This window comes from Enhydra lutris, unplaced genomic scaffold (genome assembly GCF_002288905.1).
Source record: "Enhydra lutris kenyoni isolate GAN:26980312 unplaced genomic scaffold, ASM228890v2 scaffoldscaffold64, whole genome shotgun sequence".
Classification (NCBI taxonomy): Eukaryota; Metazoa; Chordata; class Mammalia; order Carnivora; family Mustelidae; genus Enhydra; species Enhydra lutris.
In genome coordinates, this window is record NW_019154148.1 from 7408365 (window position 1) to 7431957 (window position 23593).

The 23593-nt window shown below is 49.2% G+C and overlaps 1 protein-coding gene across 1 annotated transcript in view; it reads right to left on the minus strand.

Annotated features, from left to right (window-relative positions):
• The window catches only part of LOC111158877 (collagen type XXIII alpha 1 chain), a 308540-nt gene that overhangs the window by 268311 nt on the left and 16636 nt on the right, over positions 1-23593 (minus strand). The window contains exon 2 of the mRNA XM_022521174.1: positions 14757-14823. Coding sequence (XP_022376882.1) covers positions 14757-14823 — 67 coding nt within the window. The remainder of the gene's footprint in view (positions 1-14756; positions 14824-23593) is intronic.

Consider the following 23593-nt stretch of genomic DNA (forward strand, 5'->3'; position numbering starts at 1 on the left):
CTAATAGTAGCATAATTCTAGCTCAGTCCGAAACGTAGTTTACAGTTATTATTATAATTTTAAGATCAATTAAAAATAATTTAAAATTATTTAAATTATTTTTTAAATTACTTTAAATTATTTTAAAATTCTTTTAAATTTATATTTATCTCTACACCCAATGTGGTGCTCGAACTCACAATCCTGAGACCAAGAGTGGCATGCCTTTCTGACTGAGCTAGCCCTGTGCCCCTGTGAGGTCTGACTTAATAAAGCTATTATGAAGACCTAGCGGGGAGTTTATTCTCCCTCTCCCACTCCGCCTGCTTGTGTTCCCTCTCTCGCTGTGTCTCCCTCTGTCAATTAAATAAATAAGATCTTTAAAAAAAAAAAAACAACTAAAATCAATCAATGTAATTCACTGTTTTGACAGAAAAAAAAAAGGCGAGCTATCATATGATCCGTTCATAATATGCAGAAATGTCACTGGACAAGTCTTAACACCCAATACTAACATAAAAAGAAAAACAAACCTCTCTGCAAAGTAAGAAGAGAAGACTTCTTTAACCTGATTAATATCTGCAAAAACCCTAAAGCAATGGTTGTACTTAGCGCTTTCCAATCTTGGTTGTGAAACCAGGATGTCTGCCCCAGAACCGGGAATCCTTCTGTTCAGCACGAGGGTGGTAGGTCTGAGCCAAAGCTGCGAGTCCAATAAAGGAGATAAAAGGCAAAGAATAGGAAAACAAATAAAACTGTAGACAAGATGACAGAAACTACCAGAGCTGGGGTGGCTCAGTCGGTAAAGTGTCTGCCTTCAGCTCAGGTCATGATCTCAGGGTCCTGGGATCCAGCCCCAAATCGGGCTCCCTGCTCAGCGGGGAGTCTGCTTCTCCCTCTCCCTGTGCCTGCTGCTCCCCCTGCTTGTGCGCTCACTCTCTCTCTCTGTCAGATAAATAAATAAAATCTTCAAAAAAAAATTTTTTTTATTAAAAATTTTATTTATTTACTCGACAGAGATCACACGTAGGCAGAGAGTCAGGCAGAGAGAGAGAAGGAAGCAGGCTCCCTGTGGAGCAGAGAGCCCGATGTAGGGCTCGATCCCAGAACCCTGAGATCATGACCTGAGCTGAAGGCAGAGGCTTTAACCCACTGAGCCACCCAGGCAACCCTTCAAAAAAAATTTTTAAAAGATGATAAAACTATGCAGAAAATCTAAAGACTGTTGTTAACCTATTAAGCCTTGCGCAAAGGTGCCAAGGACACTGGAAATAGGAGCCACGTGAAGAATTCTCGGCAATAAACGGAAAACAATTTTTCAAAACTATTATCATTTAAAATAGCAGCAGCAGACAAAATCAGAGAGGGAGACAAACCTTAAGAGACTCTTAATTATAGGAAACAAACTGAGGGCTGATGGAGGGGAGATGGGTGCGGGGGATGGGGTAACCAGGTGACAGGCACTAAGGAGGGCACCTGATGTAACGAGCACTGGGTGTTATAGCCCTCACGAATCACTGACCTCTACCTCTGAAACTAATAATACACTGTACATTAACTGAATTTAAATATAAAAATTAAGAATTAATTGATTGACTTGTTGATTAAACAGCAGAACCAGTAAATTGCTAGGAATAAATCTAACAAACAATGTGTAAGAACTCCCCGTTCCAAACTATAAAATATTATCAAATCACATCAAAAACCCCCATACATGGCAGCGATCCACGATGTTCATATCCTGGAGCCCTCAATATGGTAAAGATGTCATCTCTCCCCAGATTAATCTGTAGCCCACGAATCTCACTCAAAGATCTCAGATAGCCTTTGGGGGAGAGGGGGGCGGTTCTAGTCCCCCTAATGGAAATGGGTGAACTGGAGGTAAACCCTGGGTGGAAATGCAGAGGCCCTGGTCTAGCCCAGGCAATCTATGTTCACAGAAACACACACACACACGCACACAAAGTTGCTCCTAGCAGGGCCACTCAGAAGACCCCCAAACTGGGAAACTGTCCAAACGCCCAACAGCTGTAAAATGAGCAAATGCGCAATCCACAACCACATGGGGCAAAACGGCCAAAGCTCATCGCGCTCCACGAAACACACAAACAATCTAGACTGTGTGATTCCACCTAGAGTAAAGGACAAAAACAGGCAAAGCCAGTCTGCTGTGTGAGAAAGTAGGATAGGAGTCACCCCTCCCACACACACCGCCGGGGGCAACTGCAGAGGCCAGGGGGCGCAGGACAGGGTGGAGGTGTCTCTGCAGGGTGGGTCGTGGGCTGGCCCTTCCCCAGGACCCAGTTGTGTGCTGTCTGTGCGAATTTCACGGAGCTGCAAATTTAGGTTTGGCCTACGGTAAGCTCTATTTGGAGGAAACATGACAACAAAGAATGAGGCAGACATCAGAGGAGGGACAGATCGGCTGATGGTACAGTGACCAAAGCTACTACCCACTGCAGAGACACAGAATATTAGTGGCCTGTGTATTCACCGCCTTTCTGCCGCCTCCTATGGAAGCTTGCAGCCAGCAGCAGAAGGAGCAGGAGACAGGCAGGGGAGACTTTGGCCCTGGAAAGAGTGAAAACCACCAGTGTGGAAGGAAATGTTGGCAGGGGTCCAGGAAGGCAGAGGGAAAGTGGGGAGGCTGCCCCCCCCCAGCCTGGAGTCATGGTCTGCTGTTTATTTGAAGGGGGTCCCACCTAAGCTGGCCCGGGGCCCCTAGAGCCCATGCAGGTTGGGCTGACAGAGAACTGTAACTTTAAATTGGGAAGACAAAAAAAGAAAGAAAGAAAGAAAAGTGCAGAATACCACGCATTGTTTTATTTCCGCAAGAGTTTAAATGTGTGCATTTGTAGAATATTTACATCCAGGGAATGGGATTGGAGAGTGTGGGGAGGTTTGAGGGACAAGAGAGACTTTTCTTTGAACTTCAGAGCTGTGTTGTTTGGAGGAGGGGGCTAACTTTCAGAAGAAGCACAGCCTTCTTTTATAATAATTTTTTTTTTTAAACAAAAGAAGGTCAGTCTGCTAAGAAAACTGGAGACAACAGGGGCCCTGTGGGGACGTAGGGACCTTCACGAGGAAGCATACAGTCGGTTCTGGGTTGGGAAGGAGCCACTCCATCATCAAGAGGTGATCTGGAGACCCAGTGAGTCAGCCCCAGGGGGCTGGGGGAGATTCTGGGGAGACCTGGCACCAGCCTGAGGGGCTCAGAGCCCCACCCCCAATGAGAACAGAGCAGATACACCTGAGATCATGAGTCACACCCCCCACCCTTCCCTCACCTCGACTTTCTCCTACCAAAGCAACCTCCCTGCATTCACCGTCTTATAAACTACCCCTCCCCTAAACCCTCCCTCCTGAGTTTATGCCCTCCAAATCCCCCCACATGCAATCAATCCCTCCACACATACACCTTCCCTGCTTTTCTACACCCGCCCCCATAAGCAGAGAAGGGGCTAGGGGCCTGCTAGCAGAGCATGACCCTTGCAGACCCCCTCCTGACAGGGCTCCTGGATCCCAATAGGGAAGGAGGCAAGAGGAGAGGATGTACGTTTTGGGGAGCAAACAGACATGGGGTGGAAAGAATTTCCTGGAAATTAAGCCCAAGTCCTAGTGGGAGGAGTGGGAAGAGGCAGTCACTCCTGGGTAGCTGCTCCTCGCCTTCCTCAGGGAACAGCTCTGTGTCCCATGCATGCCTCCCACCAACCCACAGTACATACATACACAGAGGAAGTGCTAAGACCAGGCCCAGACTCCCTCTGAACGCTCTGAGGACACAGTCACAGCTAATAAGTATGCCGTTCCCATACACCACTGACCTTCAGCAAGCCCAGGGGCCAACACAGTCTGCCTGTGACCACACCTGGATGACAGGCAATGATGCTCAGGGGTACAGTCACTGTCCGGTCCTTCTGGTGCATTCCCCACCCTGCCTCAAGTCACCTTCCGCCCTCACCCTCCCAGGGGCATGTGTGGTCTTGTCTACAAATTTTTTTTAAAAAATTTCATTTATTTATTTGAGAGAGAACGAGTGAGCATGAATGGGGGGCAGAGGCGGGAGGAGAAGCAAACTCCCCACTGAGAAGGGACCTTACCCCCTGCAACATGGGACTCGATCCCTGGACCCTGGGATCATGACTTGAGCCGAAGGCAGACGCTTAACTGAGTCACCCAGGCGCCCCTTGTCTATACGTTTTTTGTTTTTTGTTTTTTTTAAGATTTTATTTATTGATTTGACAGAGAGAGATCACAAGTAGACAGAGAGGCAGGCAGAGAGAGAGAGAGAGAGAGAGAGAGAGAGAAGCAGGCTCCCTGCCGAGCAGAGAGCCCGATGCGGAACTCGATCCCAGGACCCTGAGATCATGACCCGAGCCGAAGGCAGCGGCTTAACCCACTGAGCCACCCAAGCGCCTTGTCTATACGTTTTTAAAGGTGCATTTGGCAGAAAGCACCACAGGGGAGGTGGGCGTGTGGGTGTCTAATGGGGGAACCAGGTCTGGCCCTCATCCAAATTAGGCCATGCATTGGCCTTTGTTTGCTGGACTTTTCTTCCTCGTGAGCCCCTGTTCTGCACAGAACCTCAGCCTGTAGGGCTTTGAACTTCTGTGCTAGCCTGTGAGGGGGCCGCACGAAGCTCCTTCTAAAGAAACAGACCAGGCAACAGGCCACTTCAAGCCCAGGGTCATGAAAACCATGACCTCGTGGGGAAGGCAGCTGGGCTGGCATTCAGGCCCATTTCTAAAGGCAGGGCTGAAAAACTAAAAAAGAACAGCGGGGTCAGGGGAGAGGAGAGCCTTTGCTGCATCACAGGGGAAAAAACTCCAGGGTTGCCCTAAAGAAAAGGGCTTTATAATGCTCCCTGCTGATAATCAAGTTCAAGGGCTCCCCCAGGAGCCAGGAGATGGATGCTTCTTTCTCCATCTTGGAGCAGAGGCTTCACTAGGGGATTCCGGAACCAAACGAACCAAGAGTCTGAGCACACATGAGACTCTGTTCTGCAGGGGAGGCAGCAAACGGAAAGTGTCCCCACATGGTGTCATGCTGCCCACGCCCCCTCAGTCACGCACCACCCATAATAAGGACCTGTGTCCGTCTCCCACCCACCTCCTGGGGACCACAGATCACTTTCCTTAGTGATAAATCCACAGACATTATTAGATTCCTACTGTATGCCAAGCACTTCCCCATGCATTTACCTCAGAGCATCCTCAACCCAAACCCACAAGTATATAACGTTGTCCCCTTTTACAGACGGAGATGGACAGTTTGAAGAATTGCCTCACGGGGCCCACGGGTGGCCACACACAGCCGGCTCTCACAGCTGGATTGACCCGCATCTTAAGCTGGACTTCTCTCCCAGACACCGAAAGTCATCCTGGAGCCTGCAGGGACGCGTTTCCCCGCCTCTCTACCCTGTGCGGAGGCCCCTGGACCCTGGACGGAGGAACCCGCCCAGGGTCCAGGCATGCGCAGTAGGGACCCCGAACCTCAAGCAGAGTGACACACGTAAAAACAGTTGGATGGCACACATCGGAGAGGCCTCCATCCCCTGTGGACCTGCCACTGCCCAGATTCCCAGAACCGCCCCATCCTGTCCGCCTTGGGAGCTCAGTACTCCTTCCAGAACTTTCCCGTGCTCCCAAAGTCTGCCCCGCTTGGCTTCTGTTGCTAGTGACAACGCAAACTCGATCACCATCCGCTGAGATGCGCTCCCTCCGCTCTGCTCTGTGTGAACCTCTGCTCCCTGTGATCCGCACAGGCCGCCTCTCCCAGGGGTCTGGGGCTCGTCCCTGGGCTCGGCTCCGGTGACACGCGGCTGTCAACATACTTAGGGACGATGAAGTGAGTGGGTGCACGCAGCACAGGGGGACAGAGAGTGCCAAACTAGCAGACGCGGGGGGAGAGGGGACATTTCTGTGTTTCTGCCACCGCCAAGCCTCTCTGTACAAGTCAGCAAGGGCAGCTTTTCCTGCCCATAACCCCCACTTTGCTCAGCCTCATGACCAGGCAAGGCAAGCTGGGGTCAGCCATGCCTAGGGTGAGGGCGCGCGGGGAGCTGCGGGTAACCCAGCTCCAGGACGACAAGGGGGGAGAGGGGCTCAGCGGTCCAAGGGCAGAGAAGACATGGAGGGAGTGCTCCTGCCCAGAGGCAAGGCTTTCCAATCTAGGGAGGCATCTGGGGGTGCCCAGGTCTACATAACTCCCCAACCCTGCTCAATTTAGGCAAAGAAGGGAGGGGCTAGAACAGAATGTATAGGGGATGTTAGCTGCAAAGGATTGGGAAGGCTTTTCCAGGAAGGATATTTCTTTCTATTCTTTTCTTCTTTTTTAGGATTTTATTCATTTGAGAGAAAGAGAAAGAGTCAAGTAGAGGGAGGGGCAGAGGGAGAAGCAGGCTGCCTGCTGGGCGGGAAACCTGAGGCGGGACTCAATCCCAGGGACTCAATCCCAGGACCCTGAGATCACGACCTGAGCCAAAGGCAGACGCTTAATAGACTGAGCCACCCAGGCGCCCCAGAAAGGATAGTTCTTAAGTGTTTCCTTGTAGGGAATTTCCGACACGGGGCGGCAAGTGCCCCAAGGCAAGGAAGCAGGAGCGGATCTGATTCACAGGGAAGGGACCCCGGCCAGGCGAACCAAATGCAAATAATTCCAATCATCAGACCCTGGGGGCAACTCACGGCTCAACCGAGCCAAGCCCTGGCCAGAGAGATGCTTCAGTGAGCAAAGAGAAAAAAAGCCAAGTGAAGAAAACACTGGAAAGAATGGAAAGAGAGTCAGTAGTATCAAGTTTAAAAAAAAAAAAAAAGGAGGCCAACACCCCTCGAAGAGGCTTTCCCACGGGGGGCGAGAAGCTACCCCACTCCTGGACAGAAGGACAGTGTCAGGCTTGGCAGCTTCCTTAATAGATTTTATTAGCCCTTCCCTGAAACCATCCTTGAACAGACTCGTGGGTCACACCACAAATCACCCACTGTATTTACAGAAAGAGCTGAGTTCTGCATGTTCCCTTCGCAAGGGCCAAGTTTGTCCTTGGTTCCTGTCACCCCAGCCAACCCCCATGGAGGATCTGTAACCAGCCAGCCCAATTCAGCCAATCGATCCTGAAGAAAGAACGTGGGTGGATTCTTCAAGGAGAGCCACCAGGAGGAGAGAGCTGCTTCCACCAGAGGAATGACGCACAGGTTCTGGTTTTGGAAACTAAGTCATTCCCTAGGGCATAGGATTTGAGCTAGGAAGGTGGTATGATGTGAGAGATGGGTTCAGGGAAGGAGGCAGGAATCAGATGGAGAAATATCCAGACACAGTTTGCACACTTGAACCTAAAGACAGCAGAAAACCATGGAAGGCTTTGAAACCAAATATCACTTTGCCCTGTTCTGAGAAAGGTCTGGAAAGGATGAGAGCCAATGTGGGTCTAAAGGAGGCAGTGGTGGACGGATGGTGAAGGGAGGACTTGAACACACATAGGAAGCAGGTAAGACAACTGACTGAGCAGAGAGAGAGCTGAGGTGGGGAGGAGGAGGACCCCAAGAGAAGGAAGAGATGAAGGTGTGAGGTCCAACATTATTATGGATGTTTCTGTAAGCACTTTTTGGGATGAGATTAACATTCAAATAGGTGGACTTGGAGGAAAGCAGATTGTCCTCCATAATGTGGGTGGGCCTCATCCAAGCAGTTGAAGGCCTGAAGAGAACAAGACAGAATCCCCAAACAAGAGAGAATCCTCCAGCCAACTGCCCTTGGACTTCATCTGCAACAAATGCCCACCAGGAAGATCAAAACAATGTAAACATTATCAATCTGATTCCTGAAAAACAGAATCTCATATTACTGGGAATTTCCACTATTTATTCTAAATGGACGATCTTTGAAGTTCCCTGAGCAGTGCCTGGCACAGAGTTGGGTGCCCCATAAGTATCCCCGAAGGAAAGCGTCACCATTTGTATTTTTCATTGGCGAATCCCCATTCATATTCTTTGCTCACTCTTCCACATAAAACATTTTGACTTTTCCTTATTCTTTTGCAAGAACACTTTACACCTCATGAATATTCACGATATGTGTACTGTATATGTTGAACTGTTTTCAGTTTTTTACCTTTAAAAAAATTTTTTTATAGATTTTATTTATTTGACAGATGGAGATCATAAGCAGGCAGAGAAGCAGACAGAAAGAGAGAGGAGGAAGCAGGCTCCCTGCTGAGCAGAGAGCCCTATGCGGGGGCTCGATCCCAGAACCCTGGGATCATGACCTGAGCCGAAGGCAGAGGCTTTAACCCACTGAGCCACCCAGGCACACCTTAGCTTTTTATCTTTAAACTTTGTTAAAGTGAGAAGGGTTTTTCAGCCTGACACCACTGACATTTGGGGAAGGGTAATTTTTTGTGTTGAGGCTGTCCTATATGATGCAAGATGGTTATCCACATCCCTGGCCTTCTATCCCCTCTGACTCCAGTGGCTCCCCACTACCCCCCACGCTGAGACAAACCAGAAACATCTCCGAACATTGCTAAAACTCCCCTGGGGGCAAAATCTTCCCTGGTTGAGAACCACTGCCTTTTGGTTTCAGACTTCAACACTTAAAAAGTCTACTTCTTCTTCACAGTTTTTTTCAGTGACCTGCTGTATTTTTGTCTTGCCCTCTGTGGCTTCATTTTTAACATTGACGTCTTCCATCCATGTGGAATACACTTTGGCATCCGAAGGACAGTGAGAAGCCAGATAGGATGACCCCCTTGAACTTACCCTGAGGAAAGGCAGTGCCACCTTGTGAGCAATTCCTGATCTGTAGGACATTTAGTAATTTAATAACCCTTACCTCCAAAGTTACGTGACACCCCACACAGTGAAAAGTTGCACCTGTCACCCAAGAGTTGGCACAGAGTTGGCCAAGCTGAGGTCAAGACTCTTTGAGTCCCTCTCTTCCCGTAGCTTCAGGATTCTCAGCTACGACTAAACCAGATGGCACTCCAGACACATTGGGTGGGTGGGGCAACTGTTCTAGGAATGCATTTGTTGAGGGCTACTTTACCCTTCCCATAATTTATCCCAGCTTCCAGGAAACCACTTAATTCTGGAATCTTCTAGAAAATTCTGAGGCATCTTCCATTTTGGTAGAAAAAAACACCAGAGTGGGTGCCTGACTTTGTGTCTCACTGCTAGGTGCTTTCTAGTCATTTTTTTTAAATTAATTATCCTTTGCTTTTAAATTCCTGTTAAATTTCTATAGAATTTAATGAATATAGTGGGCTCCCTCTGGTGGTCACAGGAAAATCTCCAAATTCCAGCGGTCAGCACATAGTTAAACGCCTCGACCTTTACTTACAGGACAGGGTATATTTTGTAATTAGCAGATTCAGAGTAGCTGGACCGATGCCCTAAGGAAAGATCTCTAATTATCTTCTCCCATCCATCAGTGGGTCTGCTAATTGGTTCATGAAGCCACTCACTAACCAAAACCACCACGCTTACCATCTTCCCTTCCAAATCCCTCTTCAGGGATTTCCTGTCTCTGTTCGGGCATCGACCTCCCTTAGGCTCTTAGCCTCAGGCACCTCTGTCCCCTCCTGTGCTCATCCATCCTGTTTATGAGTTCCATCCCCCATGTGGGCCCGTGCCTCCTGCAGCTGCTCCCTGCCATCAACTCTCATGGCCCCCAGTCAAGCTCTCACGCCCTCTCCTCCACAGAAGTCACCCAGCAGATGTAGATCATCCTTCCACTGCGCGCCTGACACCATTCTAGGTGCAGGGGATATGGCAGGGAACAAAACAAAGACCATCCCCACCCAGAGGACCCTCTCCAGGGGCTTCTCTGAAGGAACCAAATCTGTCCCCAGTCCTCACTCTGAGCTGTTTCTGGGATCCTCTTAATGCTGAACTCTACTGCCATTCCCTCAGCCGTGTCTTCCCTTGGAATAAGACCCACATCCCTCTCTAACCAGGACCCGCCCTGACCTCCCACCGCTGCCTCTGCTCCAAGTGGTGGGATCGTGGCATGTGTTCCCTGTCCCAGCTGGCTGAGATGCCAAACGCTCTTCCAAACCCTGCCCAGCTATCATCTTCCCCCTGCCCAGGTCCTCCTGATCTGGGACGATCTCCATTTTTTTTTCCTCTTCTGCAAGACTTTTTTTCTCTCCAGACTCTTCCCATTCTTAGTACGGTAAGGTTCTTGATTCAGCCCCATGACCTCCAACGACATGCTTCTTCCGCCATGTCTCTCCCAATCTCTGTCAATATCGCCCAGGGAAAGCACAAAATGAGGGTAGGGAGAGATGAACGAAAGAAGGCACAAATATTTAGGCATAATGGAGCGGGCTCTGGAGACCTTCCTCCTGAGTATTCCAGCCAAGAAACAAGCAAACAAGATAGGACACACAAATTAACTCCTTCAACTCTGTGCAGTTTGACACAGCGGGAGGACTGCCATCAAGCTACTGTTTTGTACCATAAATTCCAGCCACTGAGGCTTTAGCGGGTTAAAAAAAAAGTGTTATTTTTAAAATTCTCTGAATAAATAATTCAGAAAGGGGACTAATGATTCCTTCATGAAGCTCTTTGCTACGCACCCTTCATGAAGCTCTCTGCTATGCCAACAAATAAACAGGCTGAACACATGTAACTTGTACTTCCGTTCCACTCGGTAACATTTGCCATAAACTATCAAGGAGATCTATCAGGTTGGACACCAGGCTCTCCTCTGTAGGGTTTCACTCCTCTGCTCAAACTTCCAAACACCCTCACAGAGCCACGTGTTTCTAACTCCAATTAATCTGTTCACTGGTGTACACAATTGGTAAACGACAGGCAACATCTCTGGTATGTTATACAAGGGCACAGGAAAAAAAAGAGAGAGAGAGAAATATTGCCACTTTTCTGAAACGTTCCTAACAAACTTCCAGGGCAGGGGGAAACCAGGGTGGAAAACGGTGTGGACCAGTAAAGGGATAAGAGCCCCAGGTTTTGTGTGCTTCCTTCTGGAAGCCCTTAGTGGTTAACAGGAGCTCACAGGTTACATGTTTCCTGTTCCCTTCCGGTTCTCTCCCTCCTGGGCTCTGTCACCAGCTTTTTTACACCCACGTCCCAGCAGAACATGCCAATGCGGTGTGCCAAGCCTTTGTTCTTTCCCTCCAGAATATTCCCAGATAACCACTAACTTGGAATCTCCTCGCCCCACCTCTCTGGCAGCCCTGCCAGACATCAGCGAGAATCGAGAAGGTAACAGGCTGCGCGGGTGGGTCTGGATTAGCCTGGGCACGGTGGATCTGAGTTAATGGTAACCACAGCTCACTCTCGGGAAGCAGGAGAGGTCCTGTCCTAAACAACTTACATGCATTAAACTGATCCAATCCTTGGGACAATCCTTTGATGTTGCTTCTACTGGAAACCCCATTTCACAGATGAGAAACTGAGGCAGCAAGAGGAGAAGGGGGTGAGTGTCCAAGGTCATGGAGCTGGTGAGTGACAAAATTTGAACTAGGCAGTCAGCACCCAGAGTCCACGCGCTTTGTCACTGGGCCGGGCAGACTGTTGGACAAGTTCAACAGAGGGAAAAGACTGCCCTTCTGTGCCCAGAGTGGAGACAAGCCTCTGGTCAAACCCAGACTCTGTCTACTGTCCCCAGCTGAGGGCCCCCCTGGACTGGGCTGACCAGCTGCCCCCCAGAGTGGTAAGCTCTCATTTATGACTGCCCAGCTAAATCTATTTTGTCTTCTTCTGGGAAGAAGCACCCTGGGAATACCCCTTGTGGTCACTACCCTACCCATTCTTAGCCCACGTGGTTCTGGGGGGGTCAATCCCCCCAACAAGGGGCTCCCCCAGATCCAAGAACAGGCACATGACCCAGACGTTGCCGATCAATGCATCCCATACTCCAGGCACACCAATTAACTCAGCGATCGGCATTAGCAGAGTTAATTCCTGCAAGGACCAGTAACACCCCAGGAAGTGCCAGATGGGACCACATCACAGAGTCACGTCAAACCCAGGGCTCTTCGGCTCTAAGGTGCTGGGAGCCAGTCCCGACCCCTCCCTTAGGATGCTCCAGGGTCATGACAGGTCTTAGCACAAAAGGGGACCAGATTGTGCCTTCCTCTGCCACAGGACAGCCTTAAGGGAATCCCAGCCCTTCCTGCAGTTCTAGAATTGCTGCTCTGAGGGCACGGGGCCTCCCCCAACAGACTGCGGGCTCCTGTCCATCCAGCCTGACACCTCCAGGCCCGGTCTGAAATATACAGGCACTACCTCCAAAACCCAGCCGCCCGATACCAAAGCCACTAGCCATGTGTGGTGGCTGAAATGAAAATTAAGGACTAATTCTAAAATTCAGTTCCCCACTGGCCCTGGCCATATGTCAAGGGCTCAGCAGCCATAGGGGGCCCATAGTGGCCGCTGTATTTGCAGGATATGGCAAAAGTTCTGCTCTAGCACAGGGGCATGCTGGCCGAGCCCCTAGAAAGGCGAGCAGGAGAACTGGGGAGCACGAGGAAGGAGTATCCTTCTCTGCGGATAATCTTTAACAGTCCCTGCACTTTTTCCAATCACGTCATATGTCACTTCCTACACAAAAATGACCACTTTGAAACTACGGAAACTTTTTGAACTTCCAGCTCATTTTTCAATGTGTAAATACATAGGTCACACGGGAAAAGGGTGTTGGGTTACCCCAAGGGACGTGTGTCTAAAGCCTGGAGCTGTCTGCAGAAGCAGTACAGAAGGGTCTCCTTGGGCAGGTGAATGAAAACTGGTGGCATGGGGGAGGGGGGCTCCCGATTTCGATCCTCCCCCTCCGCAAGCTCCAGGTCCTCGGGGTGATTTGCATTCCAGCCCGCTCTAGTTTCCTGAGCTGCCACAACCCACTGCCGCAAATGAGATGGCTTAAAATGGCGGGGCACTGATTCGCTCATAGTTCTGGGGGCCAGAAGTCCAAAGTCAAGGTGCCACCAGGGCTGGTTCTCTTTGAACCCCCTCCACACCCCCTGGCCGGCTTCTGGTGGCTATGGGCAAGGCTTGGCGTTCCTGGCCTTTAGGTGCATCATTCCCAGTGCTCCCAAGGCCTTCTCCTCTGTGTGTCTGTGTCTTAAACCTCTCCCTTCTGTCTCCTAAGGACACTTGTCATTGGACTTAGGGCCCACCCTCAGTCCTAGATGACCTCATTCAACCCTCTACACCATTTTATAGATGACAAGAGGAGCAAGGCACAGGTCCCTCCCTTGTCTGAGGTCACGGGGCCATTTCAGGGCACAGCCCTGCCAGGCCTCCAACCCCTGGCTGGGCAGGGGGTGGGGGGAATGGGCAAAAGGCCTGCCCCCCTTCTTGGCTCCACAGCTCCCGCTGAGGGCCCACTGCACAATGGGCAGCACACAGAGGGTGTCTCCCTTCTCTGGCCATGCTTATCTGTTTTATCAGACCTCCTAGGATCTGACAAAAGATCACACAGTCTCCAGGCCGTGAGAAGGAACTGGCTGGGCATGGGGGGGCAGTGGGCAACTGGAAGCATCTCAAATCAGATGGAGCCCCAAGCTGCAGAGGGCGGGTCCAGACTCGAAAAGTCTGCAGGGCAGATCAGAGCTGGGGGGTAAGGGAGTCCGTTTAGGCTTTCAGTGCTAGGAAAAAAGCTGGGACCCTCTTGGAGCCTCTCTTGGTGGTTCAGGACTCCCCACCCCCCCCACCAAGGGAAAGCAGGTCACAGGACTGTCTCCGGGTCATGGGCTTTGACTCAAATACGAATCTCAAAAAAGCCTACAGAGCCCACTCCCATATTGTTATCCATTCTCGATAAAGATCCTGAGAGTTAATAAACGGCAGACCAAGATTTGGGCCCAACTTAGATTAACCCAGGAACTCTGTGCCCCTTCCCTGCGTCCCCACCCCCCAATCATCTGTATCTGGGACTTTCAAACTTCCAGTCAGCATCGCATAGCAGGAAACCCATTTCCATCACCATCCAGGTCATACACTCCAATAAAATAGCTCAAGGAAAAACTTCACTCCAATACATTTTGATTCCAGTCTACAGCCAGTTCAAAATTTCAAAACGCTGGCTGCAGCCCACGGAACTGATTTCCTATCCTACGAACGCTTTGTGACTCCCAGTTTAAAAAATACTTCTCCACATAACTCACATGAATCGACATCCACACAGCACTCAGAAAGAGGAAGGGGGGGAAAACACAAAAGAAATACAACAGGAACCATTCCTGTTCTATCCAAAAACTCATCTGTGGGTCTAATTTGTTTTTCTCCCCACTGAATCAAATGTCTGACTTCCTGGTCTGCTAATGACGGCATTGCTTGTCAAGTCCTTGTTCCTCCTGTTAAAATGTAGGAGGTCCTCTTAAAGACTAAGTCAAGCCAGCCCATAAAATCCTCTCCAAGTGGATTCTCACATTGCGAGGTCCACCTATGCAGAAATCCCAGGGCATCTCCCAATATGGAGAAGGTCATTTTCAAGGAACCTCAGGTCTCGGCCAGCTGAAGTAAATGGGGAAAAGCCAGACCCCGTGGCTGGTGGATGGAGTGACAGCACAAGTCACTTCTAACAGTTTCTAATAGACCACCATCCTCATCAAACCAGGTCAGGTAACCTGGCTAGAATCCTTGACTGGTGAGCTGGTCAGAGGAAGACAAAGGTAGAAAGATCCCCCCAGATGGTCCACAAGCCACAACCCAGGGCCAGCGTCTAGACCACGTGCTTGGCAGTTCTGAGCAGACAGGAGACAGGAGGCCGGACCTCGAAAGTCAGGGGCCCGCAAAGATCAAACACCCACTTACCTGGTGGGCAGACACACGCGGTCGGTGCTTCCCGAACTGTCCGGTGCTTGGCCAGTCCCTCCAACTTCTGAATCGGAAAGGGGGGGGGGGCAAAAAAAAACGAGCATGAGTTTGAGAGTGCACAGGCGCAAAAGTGGAAAAATCAGCAAACCCCACCGTATTGGAAAGATCAACAGTGGGGGTGGTACTGTTGGGCATATTTTCTTTACAAGGTGGTTAAGTGCTACAGCTAGTTTTAGTCCAAGAGGAGAAACAAAAAGAAACATGTAGGGGCGCCTGGGTGGCTCAGTGGGTTAAGCCGCTGCCTTTGGCTCAGGTCATGATCCCAGGTCCTGGGTTCAAGCCCCGCATCGGGCTTTCTGCTCAGCAGGGAGCCTGCTTCCTCCTCTCTCTCTGCCTGCCTCTCTGCCTGCTTGTGATTTCTCTCTGTCAAATAAATAAATAAAATCTTTAAAAAAAAAAAAAAAAGAAAGAAACGTGTAACAATCACGTGGGAGTCCCTGAAAAGGTGGCAGTTTCTGCTTTGTTACAGCGGTTTCATTTCTTTTTAAATTTTTAATTTTTTTCTTAATGATTTTATTTTATTATTTATTTGAGAAAGAGAGAGCATAAGCAGGAGGAAGGGCAGAGGCAGAGGGAGAAGCAGGCTCCCCGCTGAGCGGGGAGCCCAATGCGGGGCTCAATCCTAGGACCCTGGGATTATGACCTGAGCTAAAAGCAGATGCTTAACCACTGAGCCACCCAGGTGTCCCTGTTATAGCATTTTCAAACGTGAATCCAGAAAAGTCAGAGTGACCATGTAGTCTCTGTGAAGAGGGGAGGGCTGAGCAGAGGGAGGCTGGGCCTTGGCACCCAACCCTTGGTCCTTAGATGGGACCCAAACCCAGGACACCCCAGGCCCCCTTGCTGCATCCCTTGCAGCCCATGGGGCATCAGACCCCAGGCCCAGTCCTAATTCACCCTGATGACATCTTCCTTCCTTCTTACCAGCAGGGATCCTTGGCCTAGAAAATTTGGCTCAGTCCATTGAACAAGAATCTCTATGCATGCCCAGCCCTGCGGTAGATTTGGGGGAAGGGAAAAGAATTACCCCAGAAATAGGATCAAACATCCCAGCTCCACTATTCTGCTAACTTGTAGTCCAGCTGAGGCATAATCATCACCTGATGGGCCTGTGGGAGGAAACTCTCGGAAGCCCGGGTTACCGTCCCTACCTCCCTACCTCGCACACAGGGGACTCGCTTGGAAAATAAAGAAATTAGTCCCCAAACCCAAAGCCAGGTTCAGAAGAGTGAAATGACAGGCCCATAATCCCCAAGCAAGCAAAGACTTGAGTCCTAACCAAAAAAATAAAGAATAAAAAATAAAAATAAAGTATCAACTTTTCCCTAGGAAGCAAACAAATAAAAAATCTCCCTCCAAAACAAAGGAAACCCCAAATGGGATAACTTGAATGACAAAATGTGATACTACCACCAGAAGGTTCAAACATAAAAATATAATCTTTCTCGGGGTTCCTGGGTGGCTCAGCGGGTTAAGTGTTTGACATGTGTTTCTGGCCCAGGGCACGATCTCAGGGTCGTGAGATCGAGCCCCACATCAGACTCTGTGCTCAGCATAGTCTGCCTGAGAGTCTCCTTCTCCCTCTGCTCCTCCCACTTGTGCCCACTCCCTTTCTATCCTTTTCTCTCTCAAAACAAACTAATAAATCTTTTTTTAAAATGGCATCTTTCTCCATAAAAATAAGTAAATAAAAATTTAAGATACCTTGAAGACGGTACAGCAAGCAAATAAACTGTTGTTTTTGAAAAGTCGTCTCTGTGCCCCACCTGGGGCTCGAACTCATAACCCTGAGATCAAGCATCACACAATCTACAGACTGAGCCAGCCAGGCGCCCACCAAGCTGTTATTTTTAAGATTTTTTTTTTAATTTACTAATTTGACAGAGAGGGACAGCAAGAGAGGGAACACAGCAGAGGCAGAGGGAAAAGCAGGCTCTCTGCTGAGCAGGAAGCCGATGCGGGACTTGATTCCATCCCGACCTGAGAAGAAGGCAGACGCCTAACGACTGAGCCACCCAGATGTCCTCCGAGCTGTTATTTTTAAAGCTTTGCTTTAGAGGAGGTGAGAAGGGCACCCCCAGTTTTGAGCCCCCGAGCACCAAGCCTGGAAATTTCACAGGAGCTGGGAATTCAGCCAAGCTGGGTCTGCCACTGGCTGGAACAGCAGGGCACCAGGAGCTCACCTGCCAGGTACTTCCAGGTCCACCTCCAGTCCTGCCAGCCTCACCCTCATTTTACAGATGAGCCACAGAGGCTGGTACCCACCAGAGATGGGGTGAAGGCCTGCAGGTTTTGAGGGAACACCGGGCTGTGGTCATGCCCCCCCTACCCCAGCTGAATGGCAGAAGTACCACGAATGGGGGGGGGGGCCCGGGGGGGGGGGGGTGTTTGGGGTGGGGAAGGGTATGCCTTTAGATGCACTAACTTGCCCATCTTCACCCCCACCTTCTCAGCCCCCCAAGGCCTCAGCTTGCCCCAGAAATCAAAACCTGGATAGGCTTCTGGACGCAGGCTCCCAGCTAGACCCCTACCGGTTACTCCTGCTCTGGTGCACCTGGCCCACAGCGACCCTAGGAGTAGCGCGGGCCCCAAGGCTCCAGAGGCCCCCAGAGCTGCCCTGGGCTCTCGAAAGCAGGGAAGGGGGGGCGGAGTGAGAACGGCTCCTCCAGCGCAGCAGCTGCACGCAGCAACCCTCCCAGCCCTACAACCACCGACCCCCAGCCCCACCCCCAGCTGGGTGGGCCCGGTCGCCCACTAGCAATCCTCGCCTCTGAACTGGAGGGTGGAAGCTGCGGGCGGATGCAGACACCGGCCGGAGCAGGGCCTCAGAGCTCACCCCCCACCCCACCCCCGCCGTATTTGCAGATACTATTACAGATTTCAAAATGCACGCGGCAAACCTATCCAGCCTTCGCGTTTCAGCCGGTCAATTTGTGCCAGACGCTCTCCTCTGTTTTTATCGTCGCGAGACGGATTGGAAGCCGCACTCGCTTCCCGGTTGGAAACCGGAGCATTTCAGGCTAAACCCCAGCTCGCCTTTGACAGTCCCTCACCTCCGGGCCGCTCGGCTGAAAGGGAGGGAGGCTTTATCAAATACTGATAGGATGCACAATTACTTCCAAACTGCTCTTATCGTAAAATAAAAAACTAAACAGGAAACTGGGGAGGGCGGGGCGGGGGGTGGTGGTGGTGCGGATAACCTTATTGTTAATGCTAGTAGGTGGGGTCCTAGCGTAATGGGAACGAGTTTTCGTTTGGACTCTAACTCCGTCCACGCGTGTCCCTCTGGATTAGATGGTGAATCTAGTGTTTCCTCTGCAAGTCCCCTAACCCCCCCCCGCCCCCCCATCCTCCCTCTCCAGACCCTTCACTTCTGTGGGTTTGAAATGCCACTGCTATGAACACAAGCTGAAATGTTTGAATTAGAAACCCAATCCCACAATCTTTATTTCCATGCTTCGCCTTTTCTTCTCTAATTCTAAGAAAATATTGTTCTGTGTCCAGGTTTGTAAAAACGATTTAAAGGCCTCAACTTTTTTTTTCTTTCTTTCTTTTTTTGCATCCAATTATCTGGCAACACCCCTCCCATCTGGAAACAATATGGTCCTGGTTTTACATATGCAAACAAGTCCTGACTCCAAAAGTAAATAAAGGAGGGGTTTCAGAGAAAAGTCACTGAGACTTGCTCCCTCCACGGGTCCCCCGGAAGAGAACTCCAAGTTTCGGGGTGGGGGAGGGGCAGCAGGCGCGAGGGGGAGATCGTGGTTCTCAGAAAAGGTCAGTTACACTGTTGGATGATAAATATATTAAGGAGCTGTGGGAGCACTAGTCTGGCACCCTCGGCCAGATGTTTGATCACAGCCTCGAACCGGTGCATTTTGATGAAATACAGATTAATACACGTAGAAGGATATCACGGTTTATTTCTGTAAAATGGTACAAATAAAGCCACAAAGATGTTCCTAGCCTCTTCGACAGAAGATTCCTGCCCTAGGAAAGAAATCTCAGGAAAATAAAAATCAGCAGGAGCAAAGAATGCCACGCATGAAACTGCACCCGCCACACCGAACCAGTGGGAGTGGTTTAGAGACGGAGGGCGACCCGCCCCCGAGGAAACTGTCATATTTCGTGAAATGTCATTAGGAACACTGCGTAGCAAGAAAGGGGGGGGGGATGTTTATGATACCATAAATAAAAAGTCTGTATCTGTGTAAAAATTCAGGCATGGGGAGGCAGCAGCTACCAAAACACGAGTCCCCGTGGGTGTCCGGATTTACATCTTTAGAAGTCCCTGCTGTGCTGTCATACTATCTTCTCAGTTAAAAAAAAAAAAGCGTGGAAGTGGAAGAAGAACCAAAATGACACCTTCAAGTCTCCCTGCCGAGATCAATCTGTGAATGAATGACAGATAATTCTAGTACCACAAGCGCCAGAGGACCCTCTCTGCTCCAGCCCCCACAGGGAGGGGGCCCTGCCCCAGCAGCCCAAGAGGGCAGCAAGATCTGGCCTCTGACGTTCTTTTATTCATACCTCATCATGGAGATGGGGAGAATAACAAACACGAAGTATTATTACTGAGTTCCTCATTACTTACAGTGGGCCGGACACGGTGCTAACAGCTTTTACCTCATTCAGACCTGCCCATATGCCCCCTACCTCCAGAAGGTGGGGACTGCTGTTATGCCCATTTACAGATGAGAACACTAAGACCACAGAGGGCTGGGTAAGCATCAGGGTGGGACCTGCCTCCAGCTGTCAGTCAGCTCTAATCACAGAGCATGGCAACCTCCGCTTACAAGCAAACTTTGTACCTCAAAACAAACAAAAAGTTGCCACCCACCCCTGGGCCAGACAGAACAAAAAACAGAAATCAGATCCGGGGCTGCTGAAGGTTGAGGAGTGTGAAGCCTGAAGTACAAGGAGACACAAGGAGACAGTGAGGGGCCGATGGAACTGTTCTGTATGGCACGGAGGTGCTGGACACATGACGCTGTGTATTTGTCAAAAACAGTAAGACTGGGGCACCTGGGTGGCTCAATCGGTTGGGCATCTGCCTTCAGCTCAGGTTGTAATCCTGGGGCCCCGGGATAGAGCCCCGCATTGGGCTCCCTGCTCAACAGGAAGTCTGCTTCTCCCTCTCTTGCTCCTCCTGCTTGTGATCTCCCTCCCCATCTCTCTCTCAAATAAGATATTAAAAAATAAATAAATAAAACTGGAGGTCACAAAGAGTGAACTTTAACAGATACACATTTTCTTTAAAAATCAACCAGGAGGGGCGCCTGGGTGGCTCAGGCCTCTGCCTTCCGCTCAGGTCATGATCTCAGGGTCCTGCGATCAAGCCCCACATCGGGATCTCTGCTCAGCGGGGAGCCTGCTTCCCCGTCTCTCTCTCTGCTTGCCTCTCTACCTACTTGCGATCTCTGTCAAATAAATAAATAAATAAATAAATTCTTCCCCCCCAAAAAAAAAAAAATCAACCAAGAGGTCGGAGAATCCCTGGATGAAACATGGGCTGTGACGAATGAATGTAACTTTGTTAAGACTGCTGCAAGTGGGGGGAAAGGCAGGCCGGCAACCTAAGTAACTGGGCGGAACAGTGTTTTGATGGAGAACTATCAGGCTGAACACAAAAAGAGCCCTACAGAGATGCTGTACCCTAGCAAGGAAAGCTGTTGCTCACTTTCTCCCTGGGCAACGGGCATTAAGAGGGCAGTTCTGAAAGGTTGGCAATTTTGAAACTACTTCGTGTAGACATTAGGGTTGAATGAGTGATGAGAGCTGGGCTTCTCGTTGTCCAAGAAAGAAGTTACAAATACACAAAGGGGGAAAGACAGAATGATCCGTGTGGTGCTGGATGAGTCAGAGACGCCACTCCAAGGTCCCATCTAATGTACACAGGAAGAGACATACAGACATAATATGCATAGGTATGTGTACACCGGGGAATGAATATTCAGGCATATATACACTAGCTGTCTGCAGAAAAGACCCGACCACCAATGATATCCTGGAAGCAACGAGCCCACCTAGTACCCGAATCTTGGTTTCTAAATGCCATTCTCCAAGAAAAGGAACCAGGGCTCCTTGGAGAAATAGCTGGTTCTAGGCCTGGGCCAGGAAATATACAAGATGAACTTCAAGTGCCTTGTAGTGGCAGAAAGTAAGAAAGACCTTTCTGAAAAAAGGAGGTGGGGAAAGAGTTATGTCAAAGAAATACAAAACCTATCTGAAAGGGCTCAGAATGACCAAAACTGGAACAACTTGGCCACAAAATAAAAAACACAGTATTGGATTATTAGCCAAAGAATAGGTTAGAAACCCATGAGTCCATCCTGATATAAATGACTGAATAAATAAGCGGGAAGAGACAAATCTTCCAATAATATATGTAGATACTGCCCTCTCCAGGAGGTGGAGCTAAATTCCCTTCTTTTTGAGTGAAGGCTAGATTCATTTCCTAAAAGCAGAGAAAGGAAAACTGACTTTATAACGTGGAAATCTGGCAGATACTACGTTAACCAAGTGGTCAAGGTTCATGTCACCAGTGATAAGTCATGCGACATCGTGGACCCCTGACATGACACCATGACAATGGCGATCTACCTCAGTGCTATTCTTCCCAAGCCTTCAGAGCCCAGTCTGATCATAAGAGCCACCCAAACTGAGGGACCATCTACAAACTACCTGTCCAGTATGTCCAAAAACTGTCAAGGTCATGAAAAACAAGGAAAGGCTGAGAAACTGTCATAGACTGAGGAGACCAAGGAGACATGACAATGGAATGCAACATGGTATCCTGGGTGGGATCCTGGAACAGGAAAGGGACTTCAGAGAAAAACTAGGGAGTTCTGAATAAAGTCTGTAGTTCCCTTTTTAAAAAATGGGCAAAAAAGAAATCATAATGTCCTGGGGCTCCTGGGTGGCTCAGTGGGTTAAGCCTCTGCCTTCCACTCAGGTCATGATCTCAGGGTCCTGGGATTGAGCCCCACATCGGGCTCTCTGCTCAGCGAGGAGCCTGCTTCCCCCTCTCTCTCTGCCTGCTTCTCTGCCTACTTGTGATCTCTCTCTCTCTGTCAAATAAATAAACAAAATCTTTAAAAAAAATCACAAAGCCCTTTAACACCCACTAAGATACAGCTTTGTTATTTTCTATAACACATCTATTTTTTTGCATTAAGGTGAAAGTCACACAGCATAAAATTAAAGTGAACAATGTGGAAGCGAACGGTTGGTGGCAAGTGCAACCACCCCTTTACCTAGCTCCCTCTTTCTAGTTCCAAAACATTCTCATGACTCCAAAAGGAAATCCTGTGCCCGCTAAGCAGCTGCTCCCTGTTCCTCCCTCCTCTGAGCCTGTGGCAGCTGCCGATCTTTCTGTCTCTATGGAGTCACGTATTCTGGAACTGAATGACATAATATATGACATTTTGTATCCCGTTTCTTTCACTTAACATAATGTTCTTGAGATCCATACTCTGTAGCAATGAATCAGCTTCATTCCCTTTTATGGCTGAGTAATATTGCACTGGGTGTCTATACCACAACTGTTTTATCCATTCATCTGTTGATGAACATTTGGGCTGTGTCCACCTTTTGGCTATTGTGAACTGTTCAGCGGTGAACATGAAGGTCTGTATTTGTTGGAGTACCGTTTTTAATTCTCCTGGGTATATACCTAGAATAGAATTGCTGGGTCATATGGTAAGGCCATACATTATGTTTTGAATGCCTACCAAACTTCTCCACAATGGTGGAACCATTTTATATTCCCGCCAACAATGTATGAAGGTTCCAGCTTCTCTCCATCCTCATCAACAGATCCTAGTGTGTGTTGAGTGGTATCTCACTGCAATTTGATCTGCACGTCCCGAATGCCTAATGATGTTGAGTATCTTCTCATCTGCCTGCTGATCATTTGCATGTCTTGTTTAAAAACATGTCTGTTCACATCCTTTGCCCATTTTTAAATAGGGTTGTCTTTTTGATGTTGAGCTATAAGAGTTCTTTACATTTTTCTGGATACTACATCTTTTTTTTTTAAAGATTTGATTGATTGATTTGACAGACAGAGATCACAAGTAGGCAGAGAGGCAGGCAGAGAGAGAGGAGGAGCAGGCTCCCTGCCAAGCAGAAAGCCCGATGCGGGGCTCGATCCCAGGATCCTGGGATCATGTTCTGAGCCGAAGTCAGAGGCTTTAACCCACTGAGCCACCCAGGTGCCCCTGGATACTACATCTTTATTAGATATATGATTTGCAAATATTTTCTCATATGATGTATCTATTATTAATCAGAATCCTAACCCTCTCCAACCAAGACACAATTTGGGTGTATTAAAATCATCTTAAAAATTGGAGGTGGGGGGGCGCCTGGGTGGCTCAGTGGGTTAAGCCTCTGCCTTCGGCTCAGGTCATGATCTCAGGGTCCTGGGATCGAGCCCCGCATCGGGCTTTCTGCTCAGCGGGAAGGCTGCTTCCTCCTCTCTCTGCTGCCTCTCTGCCTACTTGTGATCTCTGTCTGTCAAATAAATAAATAAAAATCTTTAAAAAAAAAAAAAATTGGAGGTGGGAAAAAAAAATGGAGGAGGTGGGAATGGACCCACGACTTCATGCTGGTCCTCACGTTACTCTCTGTTGAGATCTTGCTAGATTAATAGTGGGATTTTGTTACTAAGGAATTGGACCTGGTCCTTTTTTTTTTTTTTTTTTTTAAAGATTTTATTTATTTATTTGACAGAGAGAGATCACAAGCAGGCAGAGAGGCAGGCAGAGAGA